Below are 25,092 nucleotides of genomic sequence, written 5' to 3' on the forward strand. Positions count from 1 at the left end.
ACTTTCAGGTAAGCCAATTTCCCTGACATGTATATAGACAGATATACAATCATGTTTTGCTTAACATCCTGAAAAATGTGTCGCTAGATGATTCTGTCTTTGTATAAACATTATAGTGTACTTACACAAATCTAGATTCTACAGCCTACTACATACCTAGTCGATAACATGTACAGCATGTTACTGTACTGACTATTGTAGGCAACGCAACACAACGGTGAATATTTGCATATTCAAACATATCTAACATAAAAAAGATACAGTAAACATAAGGTATAAAAGACAAAAACCGGCACATCTATATAGGACACTTACCATAAATGCAGCTTGCAGGACTAGAAGTCGCTCTGGGTGAGTCAGTGAGTGAATGTGAAGGCCTAGGTCATTACTGTCCACTACTGTAGACTTTATCAATACTGTACACAGGTTACACTAAATTTATTTTTTAAAAATTTGTTCTCCAATAATAAAGTAATCTTCACAGCCTTTTTTTGTTATTCACTGTGGCATCCAGTTTCCATTCACAAAGAAAAAGTTCCAATGCACCTTTTAATTTTTTTGAAAAATTCCTATTACAGAACTAAATTGAAATGTATTAACATCCCACTCTTACATTTTCATAATAAACAGAAAAATTCATAAGCCAAAAAACAAAAACAAAAACAGGGAGGGCCAGGCACAGTGGTTCACGCCTATAATACCAGCACTTCGGAAGGCTGAGGTAGGTGGATTGCTTCAGCTCAGGAGTTTAAGACCACCCTGGACAACATAATGAAATCCTGTCTCTCTGAAAAATTCAAAAATTAGCCGGGTGCGGTGGTATACATCTGTGGTCCCAGCTACTTGGGGGTCTGAGGTGAGACGACTGCTTGAGCCTGGGTGGTCGAGGCTGCCGTGAGCCATGTTTGCCCCACTGTTCTCCAGTCTGGGCGACAGAGCAAGACCCTGTCTCAAAAAACAAACAAACAACAACTACAAAAACAGGGAGAAACCTGTATTGCTAAATAAAATCTCAGTATCAACACTGGAACAGAGAAAGGAATTAAAACACCTTAATTTAAAAAAATGGGTGGATGACAGGCTGGCACAGTGGCTCATGCCTATAATCCCAACATTTTGGGAGGCCAAAGTGGGAGGATCATTTGAGCTCAGTTCAAGACCAGCCTGGGCAATGGAGTGAGATTCTATCTCATTTTTTAAAAAATAAAAAATAAAGGAATGGATGACAGTGTGTAAAAACCAAAAATTTACAAACTATTTAAAACCTGGCATGGTAGCCTGTTCAGAAACTAGAGATTGATGGTGGGTGGTGGTGAACAGCATTATAGTACGTGAATCTGCATTGTTCTAGCTGTTCCCCATGCCACTCATCCTAAGGAGAGCCTGACACTGATAAGCCATTGAGCCAGGCTAATGTTGGCAGCAGATCCAGTGATGGTAACCTGCCTATCAGTAGATCCTTCCACTGGGTTCACAATTTTGATCTACACTCCAGACATCTGATAGATCTCATTGATTCTGGTGCCTTGACACCTGATTATGCAGCCAATATCATTTGGAATGGAGAGTTTATGAGAAGTGGTCTGAGCAGATGCATCCAAACCTGCACTGAATCCCAGCGTTGCCATCCACTGTGGAAAAACTAGTTTGTTGCATTGTCAACTGGTACAGCTTGGTCAACTCTAGAAGTGGTCTCTCTAGGTCACAGTTGAGGCACATGGACGAAGTGGTGTGGAGAAAGCTCACACTGTCGCTGCCTGTGCTGTACCTGTCCTGATCACCCGCAAAGATGACCAAAGAACTGGACAGCTTGGGCCAGTATGGGATGGCCATGCGCTTGGGGGAGACTCCAACATGACCACACAGACCTGTCCAACACACTCAGTGATGGACTGTGGAATGCCAGCAATAATGATGGCTCAGTCAGCAGTGTTGGGGAGCATATACCCTGTCACCTGGACCTGAGCCCTGTACTCTCTCGTATTGCCTTGATCTTGCAACCACCTTTTTCCAATGAGCCACAATGACTAGCAGGGATCGACAGCATCAGGGTGAGCAGGGGGTCTACTGGCAGCTGTGCTATTGTTCACACAGCTACTGATATCCTCTTCCAATCTGGCTTTGAAGATGGCACTAGTGGGTCCAGCCAAGGTGATAATTCTCTCAGAACAACTCCCTTCTAAGATGCTGATACATGCGCCACTCTCCTCAGGCATCTTAACTGATTCTCCTTTCTTTCTGATGATACTGCCAACTTCCTTTCCATGCATAAGTAGCCAGGTGGTGAGAACGACATTTAATCCAACTTCACTCATACCAGTATCCATATAAAGCAGGGCTATGGGGAGCTGGACTTGGAGTGGTCAAGTCCTTGGCCAGTGGGGATGAAAACCAAGAACTCCAGGCAGGAGGCGACTGAGGGAAAAAAAGAGAGCAGGTGGGGCGGGGCAGGGGTGGAACAATAGGGGTGGGCAGAAAGGCAAGGAAGAGGAGGAGAAAAGGTGATGGAGGAGGAGAAAGAAGGGAGAGACCCCAGGGCAGGTAGGAGAGGGCGCAGGCTGTAGCTGCTCCAGCTGCTGCCTCTGCTGGTGTCAACCTCAGCTTCCCATAACATTTCTGCTTTCTAAATTTTTATTTTTTTTTACCTTTCTGACTCTTTTCTAGTAACTTAGCTTAAAACACAAATACACTGTACAGCTGTACAGAAATACTTTTCTTTATATCCTTATTCCATAAGCTTTTCTCCAATCAAAAGTTTTGTTTTTTGCTTTTTATTTTTGTTAAAAACTAAGACACAGCACACACATTAGCCTAGGCCTACACAGGGTCAGAATCATCAATATCACTGTCTTCCGCCTCCATATCTTGTCCCACTGGAAGATCTTCATGGACAATAACACACATGTAGCTGCCATCTCCTGTGATGATAATGCCTTCTTCTGGATACCTCCGGGAAGGGCCTGCCTGAGCCTATTTTATAGTTCACTTTTTGTTATCAGTAGAAGGAATACACTCTAAAATAGCAAAAAAATAGGATGTACATAAACCAGTGGCATAGTCATTTATTAAAAGTATCACGTACTGTTCATAATTGTATGTGCTGGATCTTTACATAACTGGCAGCACAGTAGGCATGTTTTCACCAGCAACAGCACAAACACAAATAATACATGAGCTCTGAACTTAGGATGGCTACCACAGACTAGGCGATAGGAATTTTTCAGTTCCATTATGATCTTATGGGACCCCTGTCTACATGCGGTCCGCCACTGATACGTCCTTATGTGGTGCGTGACTGTACACATCCTACTGGTTCTCTGTGGACTGCTCTAATACACTGGACATATACTGTCTTGTCTGCGTCATCTGTTACCTCTCCATTTCTGTCCTGTATCTTAGGACACCATCTCAAGTTAGTCCTCCACATAATGGCTTTGTATTACACACTATTTTATATATACGTAATATATATACAACTTAGATCACATACTATTTGTTCTGTTATTTAATATTATATAATACTTATTTTAATTTTAAAGTTGAAGTTTTGCCTGTTAAAATCTTTTCCATGATATCTTTAAAATTTCCTTTCAGCTAGCTGCTGCTTCTCATACATCTCGTTACTTACTTTTGGAAAAAGCAGGGGTTCCTGACTTTTAAAAACAGCCGTTTCCTACAGTCATATTTTTCAACAGAATGCTCTTCTTCTGCATTTTTAATGCTGTTTCTATCCTTCGTATTGCTTGTTTTCTTCAGGCACTCTCCTTTGAATGGGAAACCTACCCAGGCCTGACGTCTGCTCAGGCTACACTGGAACTCCTGGGCTCAAACGATCCTCCTGCCCCAGCATCCCAGGTAGCTGGGACTATGGGCAAGCACCACGTACCTGGCTTGGTATCTGGCCCTAACGTGGCTCTGCTGCGATGACGGCCAACTCCTGCACCTGCTGCCTGCTTCTTATCACAAGAAGAGGTTTACTGCTGGGCAGTCTGAAGCAATTATGATTCTTTCCTTACCAAAATTATAACTACAATGCCCAGAGTTATCTGCTTCCAGGGTTCTCCCAGGATTACTGCTGATGCAAAACTTGTCCCCCAACTACTTCCACTCTTAGCCGTTTGACACTGCCGAGCTCCACGGTTCTCAAGTTAGCAAGAGGAAGTACAAGAAGGAATGAAGAATGAGAGCTCCGGCTGCCCCCAAAGCAGCTCCCCGCTCCTTTCTTACCACATCACAGTCAGTGTCTGTGAGGTGGGGCACACGAAGGTGTGTCAACATGGAAATACCACCTTACGGTTCTTCAAAAGCATTCTTATATCATTATTCTCACAATTCAGCAAAGCAGGGAATTTCCTTCATTAAGCAGATGAAAACCTGGACCCCAAGGGAAGTAGATAACCACCAGGGAGTACTGTCACCAGTATTATCTGTAGTTTACAACTGAGAAAGCTGTTGCTCAGGAAGCTTCAAGGCATCTGCCCAAAGTCCCCTGGCCTGTAAGGGGTGGCCTGGGATTGAACATAGTCTGCTTTTCCAAGATTACTCTTCCTTACTTACCACACTGATCCTCAGCACAAGAAGAGGATCTAGCTCCAGCTAGGACCAGATTCCAGGTCATATGATGTTACCTCACGGCTCTGCAGACACAGTTCTGAATGAATGCAAACTTTTTTTCAACAAGGGAAATGCCTAGATTTCTGCCTTCAGGATATATTCATATATAGACACCATGCACAAGACTTCCAAAACTTGATTATGTTAAGGAAACCAAGTTTACTCAAGAAGGAGTCAGAACACAGTATCTCCTTACCCTACTTCTAATCATTACCAAAAACAGTAAATGAACTGGAACTAGAAAATATAAATGGGTAAGTACTCTAAATCTGCAAGATGTAAATGATTCAATAACTAAAAAGGTGAAAAAGAAAGCAGAAGAGATAAGAAGCATATAACTCCACCATTTTAAAATTTAATTTCATGAATGCAGTTCAGTTTGTGAAGTCGTGTGGCTACTCCGGGTTCATGATTCCATTCACACTCCTAATGGTAACACATGACTGTAAGAGAACTGCTGATACGCACAGAGCCAGCCTTGAAAGAGAGCCCTAGGAAAGTCTGGGTGAAGAGGCTATCTGTCAGATATTACTAAAAAGTGAGGAATACACATTTGTTTCATTTTTAGTAAATAAATTTTGTTACCTTGTCATCAATTTTTATCCACAAGACAAAAACACTGCAGGACTCCTAAAATATCCAGAAATTTCCACATATTAAGAATTACCAACAGGTCAGTGAATAGTTACACCTAATTAACTACACTTTGCCACATGAATACAATTTGCTGATCTCTATAGCTTTCAAAAATTTAACTAAAGTTGAGCACAGTGGCTCACACCTGTAATCCCAGCACTTTGGGAGGCCAAGGCGGGGGAAATGCTTGAGCCCAGGAGGTCAAGGATTCAGTGAACCATGATAGCACACTGCACTTCAGCCTCGGCAACAGAACAAGATCCAGCCTCAATAAATAAATAAGATAAGATAAAAATTTAACTATAGTACCTCGAAATATTCAAATACAACAATACTCCCACCTAGTGGATAAAAGGAAAATGCCTGGCTTATTTCAGTTGTGAATAATATCATAAATAAGGAATTAAAACTACAATTAATTTTTTACAATTTTATTCCGTTTCATCGTTCTCAAAATATATCCCCCAAAAGTAATCTACAGAAGAGTGCACGTTGCTCCCCTTAAAGGAATGGACAAGTAACATACATTACAAAACAATGTTTAAGATCATGTATAAATGTTACTCTGAATCTCATTTGTTGTCATCAATTTCTTTAGTATCTCAGTGCTTTGGGGAATATTCTGAAAGGAGAGAAAACAATTAATACAGTGAGACCCCTGGGATTCAGGCAGAGGTAACACCCCTCCCCAAACCCTGCAATCTCCACACTCGAGACAACAGCCATGGGACAGGCGCGGCCTTTACTCTCCCCTTCTCTACAAAAAGCAAGCAGGAAAGTCAGTTCAACAGGCCCTTTCCCAGCCACACTTGCCGATGATTTCCTGGCCTCCGATGCTCTCCCGGCCTCCAGAGGAAGTCCATGCTCCAACCCGCCCGACCTTCCCCACAAATGTCTTCCTCCCCTCTCCACCAACACCGTGCTCCTCATGGCTCTCCTCACACTCCCCCACTCTGCTCACACTGCTTCCCTCTGCACACTTCTACCCCCTAAGATTCATCCATCTTTCAAATCCAACTAAACTGCCAAACAGCAAGAATTCAAAATAATTCCACCTTATTGAAAATACCACTTTTAAATGGTCAGAAACAATGAACTGACTCAGGCTGATATATTTGGTCATTAAGAAAACAGCCCCCTGCAGAACCACCATCTTACCCTCCTGCTAATCATTATCTTCAAAGCAAAAATGAAAATGCTGAGTTAAATTTCCACTTGAAAGTATATTCATAAAAGCTGAGCTTCTTTAAACCCCAAATGACAGATGATTTCCAAGTTTCAGAAGAAGTCCAAATGTTTACGACACACCTGTGTACTACACACAGTCCTACAGCAGTAAACAAAACGGCCCAGCCCCGCCCATGGGAACTCATCTCTAAGTTAAGTGAGATGAGGCAATCGGCTATTTAAACAAACAAGACAAACAGCATATACTTTGAAACAGATGCTAAAAATAAATTAACTCATGTGTCAGAAAGATTATCCCTGATTCTAGCTAATTTGAAAGATAAGCTTGCAGTATACTAAATTACAGTTTTACAGCTGTCCTCTTCAACAAATGGTTACTGACGGATTTATTCAACATGCCAAGGATGTGGTAAACTTGGAATACCAAAATTAAAAAACGTGGTCCATTACCACAAGGAGCTGACAATCTAGTAACAAACTAATTTATGAGACCTGGAAAATGAGCTACTTCCAACAACTTATCACAACAGCCTTAACACTAATGGCCATTCCAGAATAAAACCAGGCTGAGGGACAATGTTGTGACAACCTCTTTCCTGTAAAGAAACCGTGCTTAAACCAGAGACTGTGGACTTCCAAAAAGTCTCTTAAAAGAAAGTAATGGAATCCCTCAACTACCTGAGATTACAGGCAAACATTTTTATGTACATGTTCCAATTTTTTTTAGAAAATGAGCCCAAAGGTATAAACCAAGAGTAAGGAAGAGCTTCATCACGTAATTCTCTCATCTTCACATATCCAGTTCTCTGTAAAATTGGGTAAATATTATAATAATTTGATCCACACTATACTCAAAAATAACGTTCTCAAAAATTAAATTAAAAATTTTTTTAAAACCTTCCAAAGTAGTTCTAGAAACTTCTTCAACAGTAAAACCATCTGTCCACATAGACATTTGGGATTTAATCGCATTGCATTACTCTGTCACACAGGAACAAAGCATTTGTCAAGTTACAGACGTATACAGAAGAGATGATGACAAATTCAAACTGCCACACTAGGAAGCTTCACTTTGAGAAGAATGGGTCTCCAAGCATTGCTTAGGTTTAAAATGACACCATACATTTATGTTACTAAGCTCATTATAACAACTCAGCTATTAATTTAAATGAGTTAAAACCTTACCTTAACCAAACCCTTCAAGCTTCTGGTAGAAAGTATAGGCTTAAAAGCTTCCACTGTAATTAGGTCTAATTTCATCACATCAGTATAACACAAGTACAGAATTGCTGGGATTTTCCATACTTGACAGTAACTCAGAACTATGAATATACAAGAAAAAAAAAAAAAAACACGTAAGTCTTCTATTATGTTATTTTTAAACACCTTTAAATAAAAAAGGCTGTTTTTAAAAGTAGTTATTCTCAGCTGCCTCTTTCAGTCAAGGTATTTACTGCAATTTTGAACCAATTATAATGTAGATTTTCTTTCAAAGTCAATTTATTTTCCTAATAATCTCTTCTTTTGCAAATATTAACTTTACATTTCCTGAAAATACAGCTAAGATGATTTTAAGTAGCTGAAAGATTAAAATTCTACTGACCATAATGAAGTATACATAACAAATAAATACAAAACGCACAAAGTAAAATATTTAGCCACTTCTCATTCTAGTAAACACTGAAAGCAAAAAAAAACCCAATCAACCCCATTTTAATACAGTTCATATAATAACAATTATGTAATACATTACCCACTGAAAAGTAAATGGTAGTCTCTTTGTCATATGATGGCAGATGTGACAGTAATGAAAAAAAATTGAAGCAACTATCAAGATTCAATATTCAAAACTTCTATTTTGATAATTAAAACATACTTTATCAACTTTTCAAGCACCAATAATTTATATTTAACACTGGCTTACATTCTGAATAATCAAAGACCGAAAAGAAACACAGCATGTCTGAAGCCTAACAGTTAAGAAACCTGAGCTCCTCAAATAACTGTGTCTGGAAAATCTGAAAACTCAAACTAAATATACTGCACTTGTAACTACAGATGTTGAGGACTAACAGCAATATATTGGTATCAATCATCATTAATAAACTACCTCAAAAAGACCTCTAACGGTGAAAGTAATAAGTATCAATAAAGGAATAAGATACAATGTAAATGTTACAAATTTTAATACCACCTGCTGCAGGAAGGTCGTGTACGATATTCGGTTGTTCTAGCAATGGACAACACGCAGGGTCTTTGAAATTCTGTGTTTTCAGGGCTTTCAGGAAAGGAGAAGGAAGGCTGCCAGTGGATTCTAAGGTTTTATAATCGGTAACGTGTCGACATGTGAGGATAGTTATCTGCATGTTCTTCCTCGGACAAGAGCCAAAAACCTAACATAAAATTGATTTCAAATTTAAAAAAACACATAATTTTGTTACAGAATGGAAACATTCCTCTAGGTATTCACCTAACACCACAGACAATAATAATATGCCTAGCAGGGGTGGGAGTGTGCCCTAGAGAAACAGAACACACCTGCGGTCTCAACCTGGGTTTGATCTTGGTTCTGCTTTCTAGGTGTGCAATTTTTTCCAAGACATTTTCTTCATTAGTGAACTAAGGTGATATAGTTTAGACGTTTGTCCCCTCCAAATCTGAAGTTAAAATGTGATTCCCAGTTTTGGAGGCAGGGCCTGGTGGGAGGTGACTGGATATGGGGGTAGATCCCTCGAGAATGGCCTAGCACCATCCTGCTGGTGATACGTGACTTCTCCCTTTTTACTCACTTCATACTAGAGCTGGTAGTTCAAAATAGGCTGGCTCCTCCTTTCTCTCATGCTCTCACTATGTGATCTGCCTGCTCCCCCTTCACCTTCCACCATGATTGGAGGCTCCTGAGGCCTCAGCTGAAGCCAAGCAGATGCCAGCACCATGCTTCCTGTACAGCCTGCAGAACTGTGAACCAGTTAAACCTCTTTTTTTATAAATTACCCAGCCTCAGGTATTCTTTATAGCAACACAAGAACAGATGAACACATCACGCCAGCACTGCCTACTTAAGGGGCCTGTGATGTGGAGTAAATGAAGTCAGAGTGCCAGAATAGTGACTACAGGCCTGCTGTCCAAAGGAAAAAAGTCACAAGTACACACCTAACATTCATTCCCTCTCCCACCTACCACTGACACCTGAAAAATAACTCTTATGAAATTCATTTTTGGAATTACTACACTTATAGGTAAGTTTCAATCATGGTGGTTCTAACTGTCCTCTTCTATAATAGGAAGAGTCTGGATTTGATAGATTTCTAAGAACACTTTTACCTTTTAATAAGATCTAAAGTGATGTAAACAAAGAAAGATGGGCGGGAGGAATCCAATTGTGTTTTATACTTCTGTGACCTACCGTCCTCAATGCTGAGGACCAACTGTGTTTTATACTTCTGTACCTCAGCATTGAGGATGGTAGGTCACAGAAGTATAAAACACAATCGGTTGGTCATGTTAAATAAGCAAGTTCTTTTACTCTTGATATTCCAAAAGAAATTCCCACAATATTTTAAAGAAATATCTGACTGCATAAGTTTAAGTTAAAAGACACTGAACCCATAAAAAATGTAAACTCCTGTAGACTAACCATTCACAGGTTTTCATTTCTCTCCTACCTTTTCCAGCCACTGATACTGCTGATCTTCTGCAACGTAGCAACTGCACTGACAGAGGAAAACCTGAAAAGTCAAGTTCCACGTTTTTTGTCAAGTAAGTTTTATACACACCCCAAACTATCACCATATGTGTAATATGTGAATGACAACACTTAGGTAATACTTATTTTCCTGGCTCCATTATTGACCTACTCTCTTTAAAATTTAGGAGTCAAACCACTATTGGTGATTAGTATCAGAGAAAGTATACACTGACAGAGCAACTGAAAGACTTGCCATACTAAAGTATACTACCAGTAAATACCATATAAGTGATCCTTAAATGACTACTTTTCAAACACACAAGTTCCACCTACCGAGGGATTGGATTTGAGATGATAAAACCCACAGAAAGCCTCTGTGGAGGACAGATGTGTAGTGTCTGCTGTTCTACACCATTCATTCCAGAGTTTAGCACAACCAGCTTCTTCCCAGACTCCTGAATTCATAACAAATGATGACAGAAATGCTGTAAAAAACAGTTCACGTAAGTTAGTGTTTGGCTCTGCAAGCTGTATTTTCTATTCAATAAAAAGCTCAAGTTACTGTAGAATTTGAGAGCTGTAAGAGCCATTCAAGACCATCTACCTAATACCACCATTACAAAGAAAAAGAAACTGAGGCCCCGAAGAAGTAAAAGGCCACACCCTGATTAAGACAATCCTAGAGCTAGGGACCAAGAAGGCAGGTTTGCTGATAGACTTTCTACCACATGCTCATGGGGTAATACTATTCCGAAAAACTTGAGGCCAGCAGAACTTTATACAAATAACTCCATAGTTACTTGCCACCATGTACTTACTATGTTCTACAAGCACTAGGGGTACCTTACAGAGGAAGGAATCTTAACTGGGTTTCCTGAATGTTCTCATCAGAACCTGTGAACACCCTAAAAATATTAAGGTATATGTGTGTATTTGTAGATGTATATTGTCCTAGCTGCACTCTACACTGTTTTTACGTTAATCCACCAAGAGAATTAATACATGCAAGGACCTTAGAACTTAAGTACTTAAAACATGTTGATAATTATTACTGTCTCTAGAGTTTTCATTGTGTTCTCAAAGGAGTCTATTAACTCAAAAACATTTACATAAACCCGGATACGTCAACACACTAGAAACAGCTCCTTGAGTTTTGAGTTCCTGAGGCTAAAAACATTTTCTTTTTTTTTTTTTTTTTTTTTTTTTTGAGACGGAGTCTTGCTCTGCCACCCAGGCTGGAGTGCAGTGGCCGGATCTCAGCTCACTGCAAGCTCCGCCTCCCGGGTTTACGCCATTCTCCTGCCTCAGCCTCCCGAGTAGCTGGGACTACAGGCGCCCGCCTCGTCGCCCGGCTAGTTTTTTGTATTTTTAAGTAGAGACAGGGTTTCACCGTATTAGCCAGGATGGTCTCGATCTCCTGACCTCGTGATCCGCCCGTCTCGGCCTCCCAAAGTGCTGGGATTACAGGCTTGAGCCACCGCGCCCGGCCAAAAACATTTTCTTTAAAGCTTTTCTCTGAGTTAAGGTCTTGCTTTGTCACCCAAGCTGGAGCACGATCAGTGGGAGGATCATGGCTCACTACAGCCTCGAAATCCTGGGCTCAAACAATCCTCCCACTTCAGGCTCCTCAGTAGCCAGGACTACAGGCAAGCACCACCATGCCTGGCTACATTTTTTCATTTTTTTGTAGAGACAGGGTCTCGCTATGTTGCCCAGGCTGGTCTCAAATCCTGGCCTCGAGAGATCCTCCTGCCTTGGCCTCCCAAAGAGCTGGGGCTACAGATGTGAGCCACTGCACCCAGCCTAAATCTGACCTTTTCAGTTTATTAAAAAGATAATGCAGGCCAGGTGCTGTGGCTCACACCTGTAATCCCAGCTCTTTGGGAAGCTGAGAGCAGGAGGATCACTTGAGGATAGGAGTGCAAGACCAGCCTGGACAACACAGAGAGAAACCATCTCTACCAAAAAAAAAAAAAAGATGCAACATGAACAGGAGAGAGATTTTACTCAGAAATACACTCTGCTGTGGCTTTTTAAAGTACTAAACATTTTAAATCTTTTATGATGGAAGACTATAAGTAACTTTATATTTCATTCTTTCAACAAAATGACTAAGTCTTCTGCATTTTCACTTACCTACTGCATTATTTCCTATAGCAATTATAAACTTGGAGCACGGATATTTTTCTAGCAAAGAAACTTCCAAAGATGTTTTTGTTTGTCTTCGAAGGAGCCGCACCTCCCTAACACAAGAAACAAGATGAAACTAAAGCAACTTCAATACAAACAGTATCATATTATGGCAAAAGGGCACTATATGTATCACAATAAATAAAATGCACGTTAGTTTTATATAGAATGTAACTAATACCCTCAGAAAACGATGGACTCAGGCAATGATAACCAACAGATAAAACTACTGTATACGTGTTTAGGGAGAACTCTAAAATAGTGGTCAGGCTGTCCACCTGACCCAAGGATCAATCTTAGATCCCTAAAAGTGAGACAACTGGGGATAGCCTGCAACAAGAAACAGAAAGCACCACTTAGTAGAAGCATTCTTGCCGACAAAACACTGAATGTGAATCTGACCAAACCTACAAATGAACATTCATTTACAGGACATGCAGGTGAAACACACGTTAAGTGATACCACAAGGAAGCTATCAGACAAATTCAGAGTGTGGGGCACTGGACAGGTCAGCCAGTCCTGTCTCTTAAGAGGGTTAAGAGGAGGCTGCTCTAAATGAAGTGACACGTGTAAATGTAACCTGTAGACAGTTAGGATCCTCATTCACACAAATCACTGTAAAATATCATATTTGAAAAAACTAGGTAAACGTGAGTGAGCATGGGCTATGAAATCATACTGAAAAATTAATATTAGTGTTGTTAGGGGTGATAATAGCGTATGTAAGAAAATCCCTAAAACGTTTGAGATGTATTCTGAAAAATGCAGAATTTGTGAAAGGCCATGATGACTGGAATTCGCTTAGAGTGGCGGGAGAGGAAATAAACGTGGCAAAATCTTCCCGTTGAATTTACCTGGTTGTGTTAGGGGTCAGGGCTCACTTGACTATTTTCTCCCACATTTTTATGTGTTTGGAAACAATTTTTTTAAAGAGTGTTCATCTGCTACTGACATATTATGCTCATTGAAGTGTGGGGTGGAGGTTTAAAAAGTTTCCAGGGAATCGGTGTGTCCGCGAACAATCCATGACAAACGTGGTGGGACCCGCGAGAGCGCTGCGGCCCAACATAATGTGACAAGAAGCGGGAAGATCACGAGTCCTCAAGACACCAAGCCTCCAGGAAGCCTTTAAAGAACGGATATGAACCCAGCCCTCCCACAGCGGCTTCACCCTGGACTCCACGAAACGCCAGCGGATCCACCCGAGCACCGCACCCACCTGGGCCTGGCACCGACGGACGCCGCGGCTTCATGGAGACCCAGGGCCCAAGCAGAGCCACGGAGCAGCGGCAACCGCGGGGTCACTCGGAAGACCGCGGAGCCCCGGCCTTCGGTGCCGTCCCGGCTGCGAGGCCCGCGTACCTTCCAGCAGCGGAGAGCGCGCCTCCCTTATCCGGGTGCCTCACCTCTTCCGCGCCAGCTGTTGACGCACCTCCCTGTCCTCGGGCGTCTCCCTCCGCCCCTCCTCCTCCTCCTCGTCCTCCGTCCCAGCTCGGCATGGCGCCTTCACCACCTCTCCGAAGAACGTGGCCGCCATAGCCGACCCGGGACCGGCTGGACACGACTGCGGCGCCGCGGGACGGCGCACGCCAGCATGCGCGAGACCACGCTCCCTCACCGCGCGGGCAATAAGTCCCGCCCCGCACAGGCCACGCCCTCCGCGCACAGCCCGAGCTCGCGGCCACAACCCCACGGCGCGGGCGCCACGCCCCGCCCTGCACAGGCCACGCCCCCAGGCACACCAAGAGCCTGCGGCCACGCCCCCTACAGCGCCCGCTCGCGCTGCCACGCCTTGGGTCAGGAGTACCCGCAGTTTTTGTTTTTAAATTACAGATTGTGGGGTTGAGGTCTCGCTGTGTTGTCCAGACTGGTCTCAAACTCCTGGGCTCAAGCGATACTCCTGCTTTGACCCTCCAAAGTGCGTGGATACAGGCGTGAGCCATCGCCTGTATCCACGCCTGTATGAATGTGTTCATTCGCAGCTTGAGCCCTGCGGGCGTCGAGAGGTGGGAGGACTGCGGGCTAGAGGGGCAGGGGGGCGAGAGGAGGGCGGGGCCTCCGGTCGCGGCGGTAGCGGAACCAGGGGTGCAGGGGCGGCGCCGGCGCCGCTGGCATTGGCGTCCGGGAGCTGTGAGGCCTTTCTCTTTTCGTCCGTTTCCCTTTCCCTTCTGCGATAGGAGAGACTGGGGGAGCCTTAGTGCACCCGCTCCAAATTTCGACTGCCCAGGTAGGTGGCCGCGCGGTGGCACTGAGGGCCCCCGGAGCCAGGCGCGCCCTCAGACAGCGGGCACGGGCGGACGCAAGGGCAGCAAGAAATACAGCGCTTCGTGGTGGTATAAAAATGAGACCTTTACTCTGGCAATAGGAATTCACATTTCAAAAGCTGATGATGATTGTCAAGCCGATTTAAAAAACATTTTTATGAGAATGTAAAAAATAGTGTATTTTTTAAACTTGGCCATTTCCTAATACAAAATGTTTTTTTAAATAGCCTTTAATTAAGCAAAATGTGTGATTAATTGGTTCTCTTTCAAATGTGCTGGAAGACAAAGCTCGAGGAGCACTGTTTCAAGCAAGAGAAAACGGGGACATAATTTAAATGAAAATGAAAAGATGCAGTAATGCAATGAAAAATAAAAACTGTTTCCTAGATTTAGTTGTACCGAAATACATGACATCGCCTGCATGTTGTGACTTTGTCAGTAGTCACAAAGGTAAGTACTACTTTGGGGTCAGAGAGAGCCTGTTGAGATAAAATCTCAAAGCTGCTAGAAACATTTTAAGATGTGGAAAAATAATGATCAACAAAATCATTTACATAAAATTAGTGTTTAGCAGATCTACACATCTGCAAAAAAAAAAGTGTGAGTTTGGAAGCAAAATTTGAACATTTAGCAATAAAATTAAGACTAAATTGCTAGCCAGTAAGAGCTTAGGAAACTTTGGATATCCTTAGTGAGATGGAATAAACAAGATTACCAAAATGATGTTTTAAAACATTAGGACTCCTGGGTTAATTGGTCTATTATAATGATGGAACTGCAGAATAAAAAGGTTGGGCACCACTTGTCTTAGTCCTTTTGTTAATTTGTCATTTTTACCAGTAAGATCTTCAATTTGATTTCACAGTTCCATTATGAAGAAATATTTTCTGCAAAGCAAATTACTGTAAATAGGGTAATAGTAATACATTTGGCCATGATTTAAATTCTGCACACATTTCAGAGAGAACAATTTTACAATGTTAAGTTTTAAGCAAATGCTTTTTTCATGCAGTTACAATAAGTTAGGCCACTTTTTAAAAAGGCAAATATGTTCGAATACTTAGCCAAAAAAGGATTCCATTATGCAAGACTGGTAATACAATCTCGAATACTGACAGAAATTAACCCTACCACAGCAAATTATAAATTCAAAGCTTAAATTCTTTCATTACACTGAAATTGCCAAAAAAAAAAAACCATTGCATAAAATAGTCTTCACTGAGAGTTAAGTACTTCATTTTATATAGTTATTTGTTGAGGACATAATAGACTCAAGAAATGTAAATTAAGTAAATTTTGAACTGGAAAGTTGTTTAAGCATTTCATTAGAACTCAAAAATCAAACCCCATGCACCTAAAAGTAATAGCAGTTTATTAGGAATTCTTCCCTTCTCACCTGTGCATCAACATACTGGGGATCAGTAGTTTAGATGAAAGTATACTACAAAAGGAGCAAAGGACACAGACTTAGTAGGTTAGAATATTCTGGCTTATGCTAAAAAACAAAAAGCCTTTTTTTAAAACAGACATGCAATCACAAATTTCTGAAGTATTTTGGACACTTGGTTCATCTGTATAACAACAAAAAAAATGCATTTGACTTAAAAAAGAAATAGAAAACCCTAGGTTTCTGTAATTCAGTTTTTCAGATTTACACATGCAGATATTTTTAAGTGGAAAAACAACTTACTTTCAACAACTTAATTTTTCCAATAACACATTACTATGTTAAAAAGATGTGACAGTACATTCATTTAATATGGCAATTTTAATTTCAACAAATACATATTAACAACAAATTAAATCCTATTGTAAATACACTTGTTATACCACGACCAGATTTTCTAATCCTAGCCGAGGCCACACATGCTGCCATTAAAGTTTGTTGGGATGAGACTGTAATAAGTACTCAAAGTATTCAAGTCCTAATTTTTAAGGTGCTGTAGAGAAACATAAAAGATTTCACTGTATCTAAAAATATGACTGTTTTGATCTTAAGCTATATATTTTATTTTTATCTGATTAAACTAAGACCTGCCTCTTAATGAGGCACATTTTTGGCATTTCTGTAAATGCTGCTACATAAAAGTAAAAATAAGGATAAGCCGTGATAGTAACATTCATAGCTTTCATATAAAAATATATATTCCCTGAATTAGTCATATCAAGTGGTCATTCAGTATGAACTGCAATATTATAAACAAAATGACATCAATGGACTTTCTCTAATTGCCTATTTCCAACACTCTACATCAGAACTCAATAATCAACATCTCCAGCTGACATTCCCAGGTCCTCCTAGTTTGTTTTTGACCTTTGGGGATGTGAATTATAGGGACTGGATCTAGGTAGTTTTTGCTTCACTCAGAAGTCAAATAGGCCCATTAGCACTTCCTTTGGAAAAGTGCCTGATTTTTTTCCCTCATGACACCATAGTTGTCATGGTCTGAATTTTACACTCTAATGGAGAACCCTTAAAATTAGCATCAGGTTGAGATTTTGAAATTTGTTCACTCCAAGTTCTTCCTAGCCTGTACACTTCCCATTATATTCTTCCTCTAAGGAATCATGTCTTCAAGGCCTTGCTTTCTGGGAAGGAATAGTAGTCTTATAGCAGGCCATTTGTCTTTTCTTTCCACCTCTCCACCTACAGACTCTGCAATCTATTTCCTCCTCAGAATTCCCTGGAGCACGTGTCTGTACAAGAGCTGACTGGAAGGAACCCACTGGATTATGGCTTTTAGAAAATTCCTCCGAAGATGCCAGTAAGGGAGTAATTTTAGAGCTGGGAGCAGAATGTAACTGCGAGTTTACTTGTGGCCCAACTGTTTTCAGATAGCACTTCTACATTCTCATAGTCACTATTGTGCATTTTCTTTCCAGGATCTGAACCCTCTTAAAAAAAGCACTTTTCTATTAATATCTTCTAGCTCTTTTTCACTTTCAGAATTTATGGTTGTATCATCCTCTTTATAAACATTCAGTAATTTTTTCTTAGCCGCAGCAGAAGCATTTCGATGGGGCAGTTTTCTGCTACTCTTCCTAATCCAGACATTTTCTGGTCCTGAGATCGTTTCTTTTAGATTACTCATTATCTTTATTTTATTTGCAGCAACAGTAGCACATCTGCGGGGAACTTTCTCAGGTACCATTTTTGCTTTCAGAGTTTCACTAGGCATCTGCACTGCATCCTTCTGATTATGCATACATGTTCTCACTTTTGTATTGGGTTTTCTGTCTCTAGGAACAAATTCTGAAAAATGAGTGAAAGTTCATGTAAATGCAAAAATCTTGTAACACAAGATTTTACTACTGCTAACATTCCTCAACAACACTCATTCGGAAACAATAAATTTAAAAGTCATATTACTAAATGATAAATTTTAAAATGTGATACTAAGGGCTCAGCATTGATATAACCTTACATTTGCTTATCTACAACTATAAAGATGTCACTTAAAACAGTAGCAGACTTGTAAGAATGGGGTGAAAAATTCCTTCAGCATTGGCATCATAAAGCTGCTAATCTAAAAACATATATATGAGCATTTTACATAATTTGAATTACTAAAGCTTAATTTCATTGTTCCAGTATTTTCTGACCTAGGTATGTGACACACACGAGATTCAGATTAAAATTCTAAAAGATAACACATATGTAGAGTTGCTTAAAGGAACTAAAAAGTGCAGAGTGCTATGAGAACACAGATTAGAAACCTAACCTAGCCTAAGGGATCAAGGAAGGCTTCCTTTGAGGAAGCATTCAGACGAAAGCTGAAAATTGTGAAGGGATTTGCCAGACAAAAACACTTTGGAGAGTTAAGTCCTTCATGCAGACAAAGGCAGTTTTTAGAGGGGGCTTGAAATCCCACTGGAGCTGTGCACAGCCACATGATGCCAGACCTACTACTCCGTGCTGACCAAACTTAGGAGGGCTCAGATATGTTTATTGTTACCAGTGTCTCAAAGCCAAATTTTCAGATTTCACAAACAAGTCTAATTACTACTCTTCTAGAACAGAAGTGATACTCCTTTTATGTGTCTGAAGTTCACTGGCCTTTGAATTTTAGGTTTTTCTTGCAGCCATGAACAGTCAAACTATCTAAAACTGCCTTCATGGTACACACCAGTCTTGATGGCAGTTTGTTTTGTAGGACCCTGCCTGAAGTTCCCAGACACTTAGCATTCAAACGGTCAGGCTGTAGATGACTGAAATAACTACAGTTGATATCCTATACACACACTAGACTTCTGGAGGACTCTACCACATTCTTTTTACTGCTAAGTACTAGAAATTGAGAGCTCTTTTAGTCAGGTACTTTCAAGTAACACTATTATTCTGTAGCAATGAAACTACCAATGCCAACCTTCTGAACTTCTATGAAGATACTTGCCCTTCTGTCACTAAGCTGACTAAAGGGCAGATGAGTACAGGTAAAAACTGCTTCTGTGGACTGACATGTTCATACAGCCAGATTAATGAGGCAGTCCTCTGCCCTCACAATGCAAGCACTTCAGATTTTTCCATAAGTCTATGAAACTGATTTCACATTTCTCTAAGATAAGTGTTCTCCCCAGAATAGGTTAGGATATACTTTATTCAAAGCAACCCCACCACATACACATCAGTTCCTTTTGCCAACTTATGTGATTCACATGCTTTTCCAGTGAAATTCTATTTCTAAGGGCATTATGTTTTGTTCAGTGTTTGGTCTCCAGGCATTGTAAATGGCATTTTACCAGAGTAAGATGCTCATCATGGCATTACTCCCATGCAGCATGCCCTTACCTCCTTCAGTTGGGCTCTGTGGGAAGAGAAGTGGCTTAAAGTGTAGTGTGTTTACCACTTCAAAGACACTTTTCTTGGGAATTTTAAAATTATGAACTAGTATCTCCAACAAGTCAACCCTATATCCAAAATGTATCTTTAACACATTAAATCAATGTTAGCAAATGCTAAAATATAAATGTGCTACAAAGGGTAAACAAAAATTTCGAAACATGCAAAATTAAGGTGAAATTTGCACTTTTATAGTTGGATGAGAATATATTATCAACTAGCTGCACCATTTGCATTTTGAAAAAAATAAAAATAACTGGTTCATTCCCGACAACCTACTCATCCAAATAGTAGCTAAAATTCTATTTCAACTAAAAATTTATTTGTAACAAAATGCTTTAAGTTGCAGAAATTCCATTTTGATGTGTGATCAAAGTACCTATACTGACAATTTAGGAACCTAGTAAATACTAATTGTAAGACATTTTAATAAATGTTTATTTGTCATCTGGAATAATGGAAAAGTTAAGATTCTGCAGAAAAAAAACTAAAGTCAGGTTTTTTAAAAATACTTTTTAAGGAAATTTGAACTTCAATAACTATGCCCAAAGGAGGGAGAATTTATGAATTACATTGTACACAGCAACTCTAAATTGATAAAGCTGAATCTCTTAAGTCTTAGACAACAAAACAGGAATTTCATAGAATAAGGATAAAAATCTGAGGGAGACCGAAAAGTGTGGAGAATTTTTTTAAATACATACTTTTAAGTCAGTGTTAATTTTATTACTGAAAACTGAGTAAATTATAAAGTGCTTTATTCTCAAGAAAACTACAGTTTTAGAAATATATATAGGATATTTCAGGGTTAGAAGTCAAATTTGTGTGTTAGGGTACGAGCTTAAGAACTCTGGATGCTGCTGCTCTAACAATACATTTGTGATAATGCCATGTAATACTAAAAAATCAGTAGAATCCCACCAGTCCTAATGTCTCAGATGGTCTTGTTTCAGTCACGTGTTCAGAAAGTCATTGAGTGCTTAAGGACTGTTGTTTTCCTGGAAGTGATTCCCTATTTGAGTATGAGAAGAACACATCAGTAGTGTAAAAATTTACATCTGTAGTAGCACTCCATAATCATCTATCTACCTGGATGACCACTTTAAATTATAACTCACAGATATGTGTGTATTCTAAGATGGTGTCTGTGGTAAATAGAAACCTGGATACAAACATAACAGTTCTGACTCAACACAATCTCTAGTTCCTAAATTTTAAGGATTAATCATATTCTAATTAGACTTTTTTTAAATTTTTAAGCTACCTTACAGATTCTGCACAATATTTCATCATACAAAACTGTTTTCCTGAATTCAAAGTAAACTGCACATGATTACTACAAAAGCATTACAGAATTTTCACCTGGCATTTTTTAAATTGGAGCATTTAAAACAGATTTGAGAATGAGAAAAGAGTATCTGACTCAAAATGAAAACATACTAGCCTCTCTCATAAGCTCCTAGAATCTTGACATGATTGGTTGCTGTGGTTGGTGGATAAAGCAAATCCACATAGTGGGTAAACCCTCTAGGTGCAAGTTATAAGCTCCCTCAGGCAAGCCTTTTATCAGAAAGACTTGAGATATTCTCTCCTGTGTCTGCCCTTCATTGATAAGCAATGAAATGACCCCAAAACTCAGAAAGCAAGTAACATTTATCAATGATCTTCATGCCTCCCAAAGCAGAAGTTTCCAAAAACGTCCCATAAGCTGAAGTATCCCAATGGCTGTAGAATAAAATGGTTTCTGTAACTTGCTGTGTTTTTAAACAGTTCCATTTTCTGGGGGGAGCTGGTAACACTGCAGTATGGCAGTATCAGGTCAAGAGACCGACAGAAATAATTCCATAAACTAGTTCACTAGCTTCTTCATTTTTAGGGTTCAGTTTACTCAATGATGGGTACCACACAACCCTGAATTTTTGTTTTTATTCTGGAACTACAACTAATCTACCTCATCACAATACAGTTTTCTCTCACCCCTAGAAAAACTCTACAAAAGAATTGTGATAGCTATTGCAATTTTAAAAAATCTCATAAAAGCCTTATTTTGAAATATGAATTCAGGGACCTTAACTGCTTAATTTGCTTTTTAGAAGCAATACTTTAAGAGCATTTCACACTAAATGTAGGCAGAATCAGAAGTAAATACTTCTTTTCAATCTACCCTATTACTGTAGTACTGGAAAGAAACCAGGCCACAGACAATCCAGTGGCAAACCCCTTTTCCAGCAGGGCTCCTGACTCGCTGGAATTCCGCTATCCAAGCTCATAGGTAACTCGCAGCCCTCGCACCCTATGTTCTGCCTGCATGAAAAGAAATTATCAGTGGAAAAGAGGTTGGGGAACCACTTGGGACAAGTCTGGAATTAACCAGCTAGAATGTATTTGGCTTGGAGTAGTGCTTTTTGTTTTTTAACCCTTTTGCTTAAGATGAAAATGCCAAATTTATTATACTGTGTTTAGGAATTGACAAAAAATCTATTCATCTAAATGAATTGATTAATTTAGAACATTAACGATCTTATGTGGAGTGGAAAACTAAAGATCTGCTTGACAGGCTCCTGTAATTTTATGATTGGGATTTTGTAGGTGAATATATAGTTGCCGTCCACGGACTGATTTCACACTTAGAAAATTAACTTGAATATATTAAAAATTAAAGATCCCTTTAACTTTTAACCACTGATCAAAAAAGGACGGAGTCTCGCTCTGTTGCCCAGGCTGGAGTACGGTGGCACCACCTTGGCTCGCTGCAAGCTCCACCTCCCAGGTTCATACCATTCTTCTGCCTCAGCCTCCCGAGTAGCTGGGACTACAGGCGCCTGCCACCATGCCCGGCTAATTTTTTTTGTATTTTTAGTAGAGACGGGGTTTCACTTTATTTGCCAGGATGGCCTCAATCTCCTGACCTCGTGATCCGCCCGCCTCGGCCTCCCAAAGTGCTGGGATTACAGGTGTGAGCCACCATGTCCGGCCCAAAAAAGGTAATTTTTAAAATGATTTACCTTATAAAACAAAGAGGTAGAGCTGCTGTAGTCCATCTAGGCTCTATATACTGGTCATCTCATTTCAATTAGGTCAATTGGACTGCCTCTTCTCTTTGGCAGTCTAAAATCTCATTTAAGGTCTTTAATAAATGAAAAAACTTACCTTAAAATTGACATAACTAAAATATGACCAGAAAGTATACCATAGCATTGATAATTAAATTCAAACTATTGGTCTTGCCATACTTGAGAAACAGATGTATAGTCTAGTTATTTACCTGTTGCCAAAGATAGAGCCTGCAGATTTGTAGAATCCAAATGATTTGACTCTCCCCCTCCCTCCATCAAATCTAGAAAAGCAATTCTTGAGCAGACATCTATTTAAAATCTTGATATTTTTCTACCAATTTAACAATATATTAGGATCCAGCTCGGCAGATTATGAAAAGGGTAAAAATCTCTTTCTTTTGAGAATCCCCATGTATCCTTAGGCAACATCTCTGTAATAGCCTTTAAAACTTAAAATCATAAGAAAAGACAACACAGCCCTTAGCATTACATAGTTTACTTATCAATCCTTAGTATTCACAATTTGAGCTAGGGATTAACATTTGCTAATCTAGTTGGAATCAATTTTTCCTACAATGCTCTATTTTGTCACCTAGTTTTGACAAATTCATTCCTTCTCTTCCTAAATACTAGGATAATAGACAGTCTCAAACTGTTAAGTTGCAAATTTCTTAGGGTTTCTGCTTTATTATTTCCTTGATATCCATGGCAGAAGTTCAGAGGTATAACTTCAACATTAACAGGTGAAAAGTTCTACAATGACTTGTTGCACTCCATCACATTAGAATAATTGAACTATTATTTCCATACAACATCAGAAAACTACAGTATTTGGTGACAACTGCAAGATACCTGATAAATATATCAACTTACTATTCATGAAAAAGAATGGAGCTGGTTATTTCAGCTATAAAAGGGCAAAGCAAAAAGACCATTTTCTAGCCATTTAAAAGTTACTCAAAAAATTGATACAATGGAGTGGAAAGGAAAACAAAAAAGATTGTAAGCACCTTTAACGATGTTCTTGCCTTCTACTGATATACAAACTTCTGGGGTTTCAGTTGGCACAATCAAGTTCAACTTGTACTGACAGAAAATACTAAAATTCTTCCTATTTAGTTTTTAATATCAAACAGGGAGGTTAGTAAATTGTTTTCTGATTCTTCTACAAAAACAAAAAGTCTAGAAGACAGAAGGAATGTAGTATGCACTTCTTATTATTCTAATAGTTTTTACATACGAGGTCATAATGAGTGCAAAGGGCTTAGTGATGCATCTTATTCTTTACTTTTGGACAGTAACACCCTCAGATGGTATTTTTATTGGTTTATTTTATATCCTCCTTTTCCATTTGCCCTTCTGTTTTGAAGTGCTTTTTCTTAAATCTTAAGTTCTTTGCCTTCATTTTCTTATAAACCCAATTTCCTCTTTAGGTGCAACTCTACTATTTGAAAGGAACCTTTCTGTTGTAATTTACAAGCTGTGAGTAACTGCTATATCACTTTCCAAGGATTAATAAACTGAGAAATGATTTAATCAGATATTTGCCACTTACAAAAAGGGAGGCCGACCTTAGGAATTACTTGAATATGGGATAAACTTTCCCTTTTATTCGTAAGTTACTTCACATTGTAAGTATACCATTTTAAATAAGGAGGACACGAAAAAAGAAAGCTTTGTTAACACTCATCTATCTTGTGAATGTTTGAAATCATTTTTCCTTTATATGCTTGGTAAAGTGAGTCTTTCCAAGAAAGCAAAAATCAAATCTGAGTACCTCAAAGCCTTTAAAACCGTAAATGAATAAAACCATAGGACTTTGGACATACACAACCAAAGTAGTTTTTGTTTTTGTTTTTCACATACACCATTAGTTGAACTTCAAGTGCAGTGGAAAAGTACAGCACTTATTTCTGGATCAGTTCACAGTCGAATTATAACCCTTTATCTTTTTCTCAAGAATACTACAAACTGACCCTAAATAATAAAGTACACCTGTGCGTTAAATCCCTGGGCATTTTGCATAACGTAGAAAAAAAGCCAAACATGTTCTAGTGCTCAATGTAAACATTTTTAACTATTAATGATTTATTTTCCTTAAAGGTACTTAGGAGTGTGTGTGTCACATATTCAAAGTTAACCTTAGGAATAGCACCATAACCAAAAAAACCCATAAAAATTATTTTCTCCATTATCTTTTAGTTTTATTTCATAACTTGAGAAGCTACCATTGTCAGCTATGCTTTTAAAGACATCAGGTTCATTCTTGCTTCTGATGAAACCAAATCTGATTAAAAACCAGAATACCACTTCTGTATGCAAGGGTCTAACTATTTTGGACTGAAATAAAAAATAGTAATTGGATGACCAGTCAATGACCAATAATTAATGCAGTCCAAAGAATGAGAACAGTTCTATTAACGAAGCCTAAACTGTCAAAATATCGTTTTACCAAAAGAATATATGTACTTATTAATGTATTCCATATTTATTTATGGATTTTTTTGGTACCTTTTTGCAAATGATGGTAAACATGGAGTTATAAACCTGAGAACAGATTATAAAACAGAGAAGGTTAAGAAGAGTTTAAATAAATTAATGGATTTGACATCTAT

At 39.3% G+C, this 25,092-nt stretch overlaps 2 protein-coding genes and 1 pseudogene across 5 annotated transcripts in view; all 3 read right to left on the reverse strand.

Moving 5' to 3' along the window:
* Positions 1-1,184: 1,184 nt before the first annotated feature.
* LOC117095790 lies at positions 1,185-2,636 on the reverse strand (annotated as a pseudogene).
* A 3,029-nt stretch (positions 2,637-5,665) lies between these two features.
* Positions 5,666-14,195, reverse strand: PSMG1 (proteasome assembly chaperone 1). Of its 3 annotated transcripts, none has more exons than XM_033232490.1 (7): positions 13,724-14,195; positions 12,263-12,369; positions 10,460-10,611; positions 10,104-10,166; positions 8,633-8,831; positions 7,624-7,760; positions 5,666-5,872 (listed from the first exon to the last, which is right to left on the reverse strand). In XM_033232490.1, exons 1-7 carry the CDS (start codon positions 13,852-13,854, stop codon positions 5,798-5,800), a joined length of 864 nt encoding a protein of 287 aa, XP_033088381.1. In that variant the 5' UTR covers positions 13,855-14,195; the 3' UTR covers positions 5,666-5,797. The 3 variants fall into 3 exon arrangements, with proteins under 3 accessions (XP_033088381.1, XP_033088382.1, XP_033088380.1); XM_033232491.1 differs by having other exon boundaries at positions 13,537-13,985; XM_033232489.1 differs by having other exon boundaries at positions 13,680-13,950.
* A 1,737-nt stretch (positions 14,196-15,932) lies between these two features.
* BRWD1 (bromodomain and WD repeat domain containing 1) overlaps positions 15,933-25,092 on the reverse strand; it is a 132,920-nt gene continuing 123,760 nt past the window's right edge. For both annotated transcript variants that reach the window (XM_033232486.1, XM_033232488.1), the window contains one exon: positions 15,933-17,834. In XM_033232486.1, the coding sequence (XP_033088377.1) occupies positions 17,443-17,834 (392 nt within the window). In that variant the 3' untranslated portion in view covers positions 15,933-17,442. The remainder of the gene's footprint in view (positions 17,835-25,092) is intronic.

This window comes from Trachypithecus francoisi, unplaced genomic scaffold, assembly GCF_009764315.1.
Source record: "Trachypithecus francoisi isolate TF-2019V2 unplaced genomic scaffold, Tfra_2.0 Lachesis_group14, whole genome shotgun sequence".
Lineage (NCBI taxonomy): Eukaryota > Metazoa > Chordata > Mammalia > Primates > Cercopithecidae > Trachypithecus > Trachypithecus francoisi.

Excerpts from the sequence above, each read along its gene's own strand:
- PSMG1 (XM_033232489.1), bottom strand. The coding sequence starts at position 13,816 with ATGCCGAGCTGGGACGGAGGACGAGGAGGAGGAGGAGGGGCGGAGGGA. Across the intron at positions 12,370-13,679 it reads GCGCTCTCCGCTGCTGGAAG|GGAGGTGCGGCTCCTTCGAA; the intron begins GTACGCGGGCCT and ends TTCTTGTGTTAG. Across the intron at positions 10,612-12,262 it reads TATAGGAAATAATGCAGTAG|CATTTCTGTCATCATTTGTT; the intron begins GTAAGTGAAAAT and ends TGTTTTTTACAG.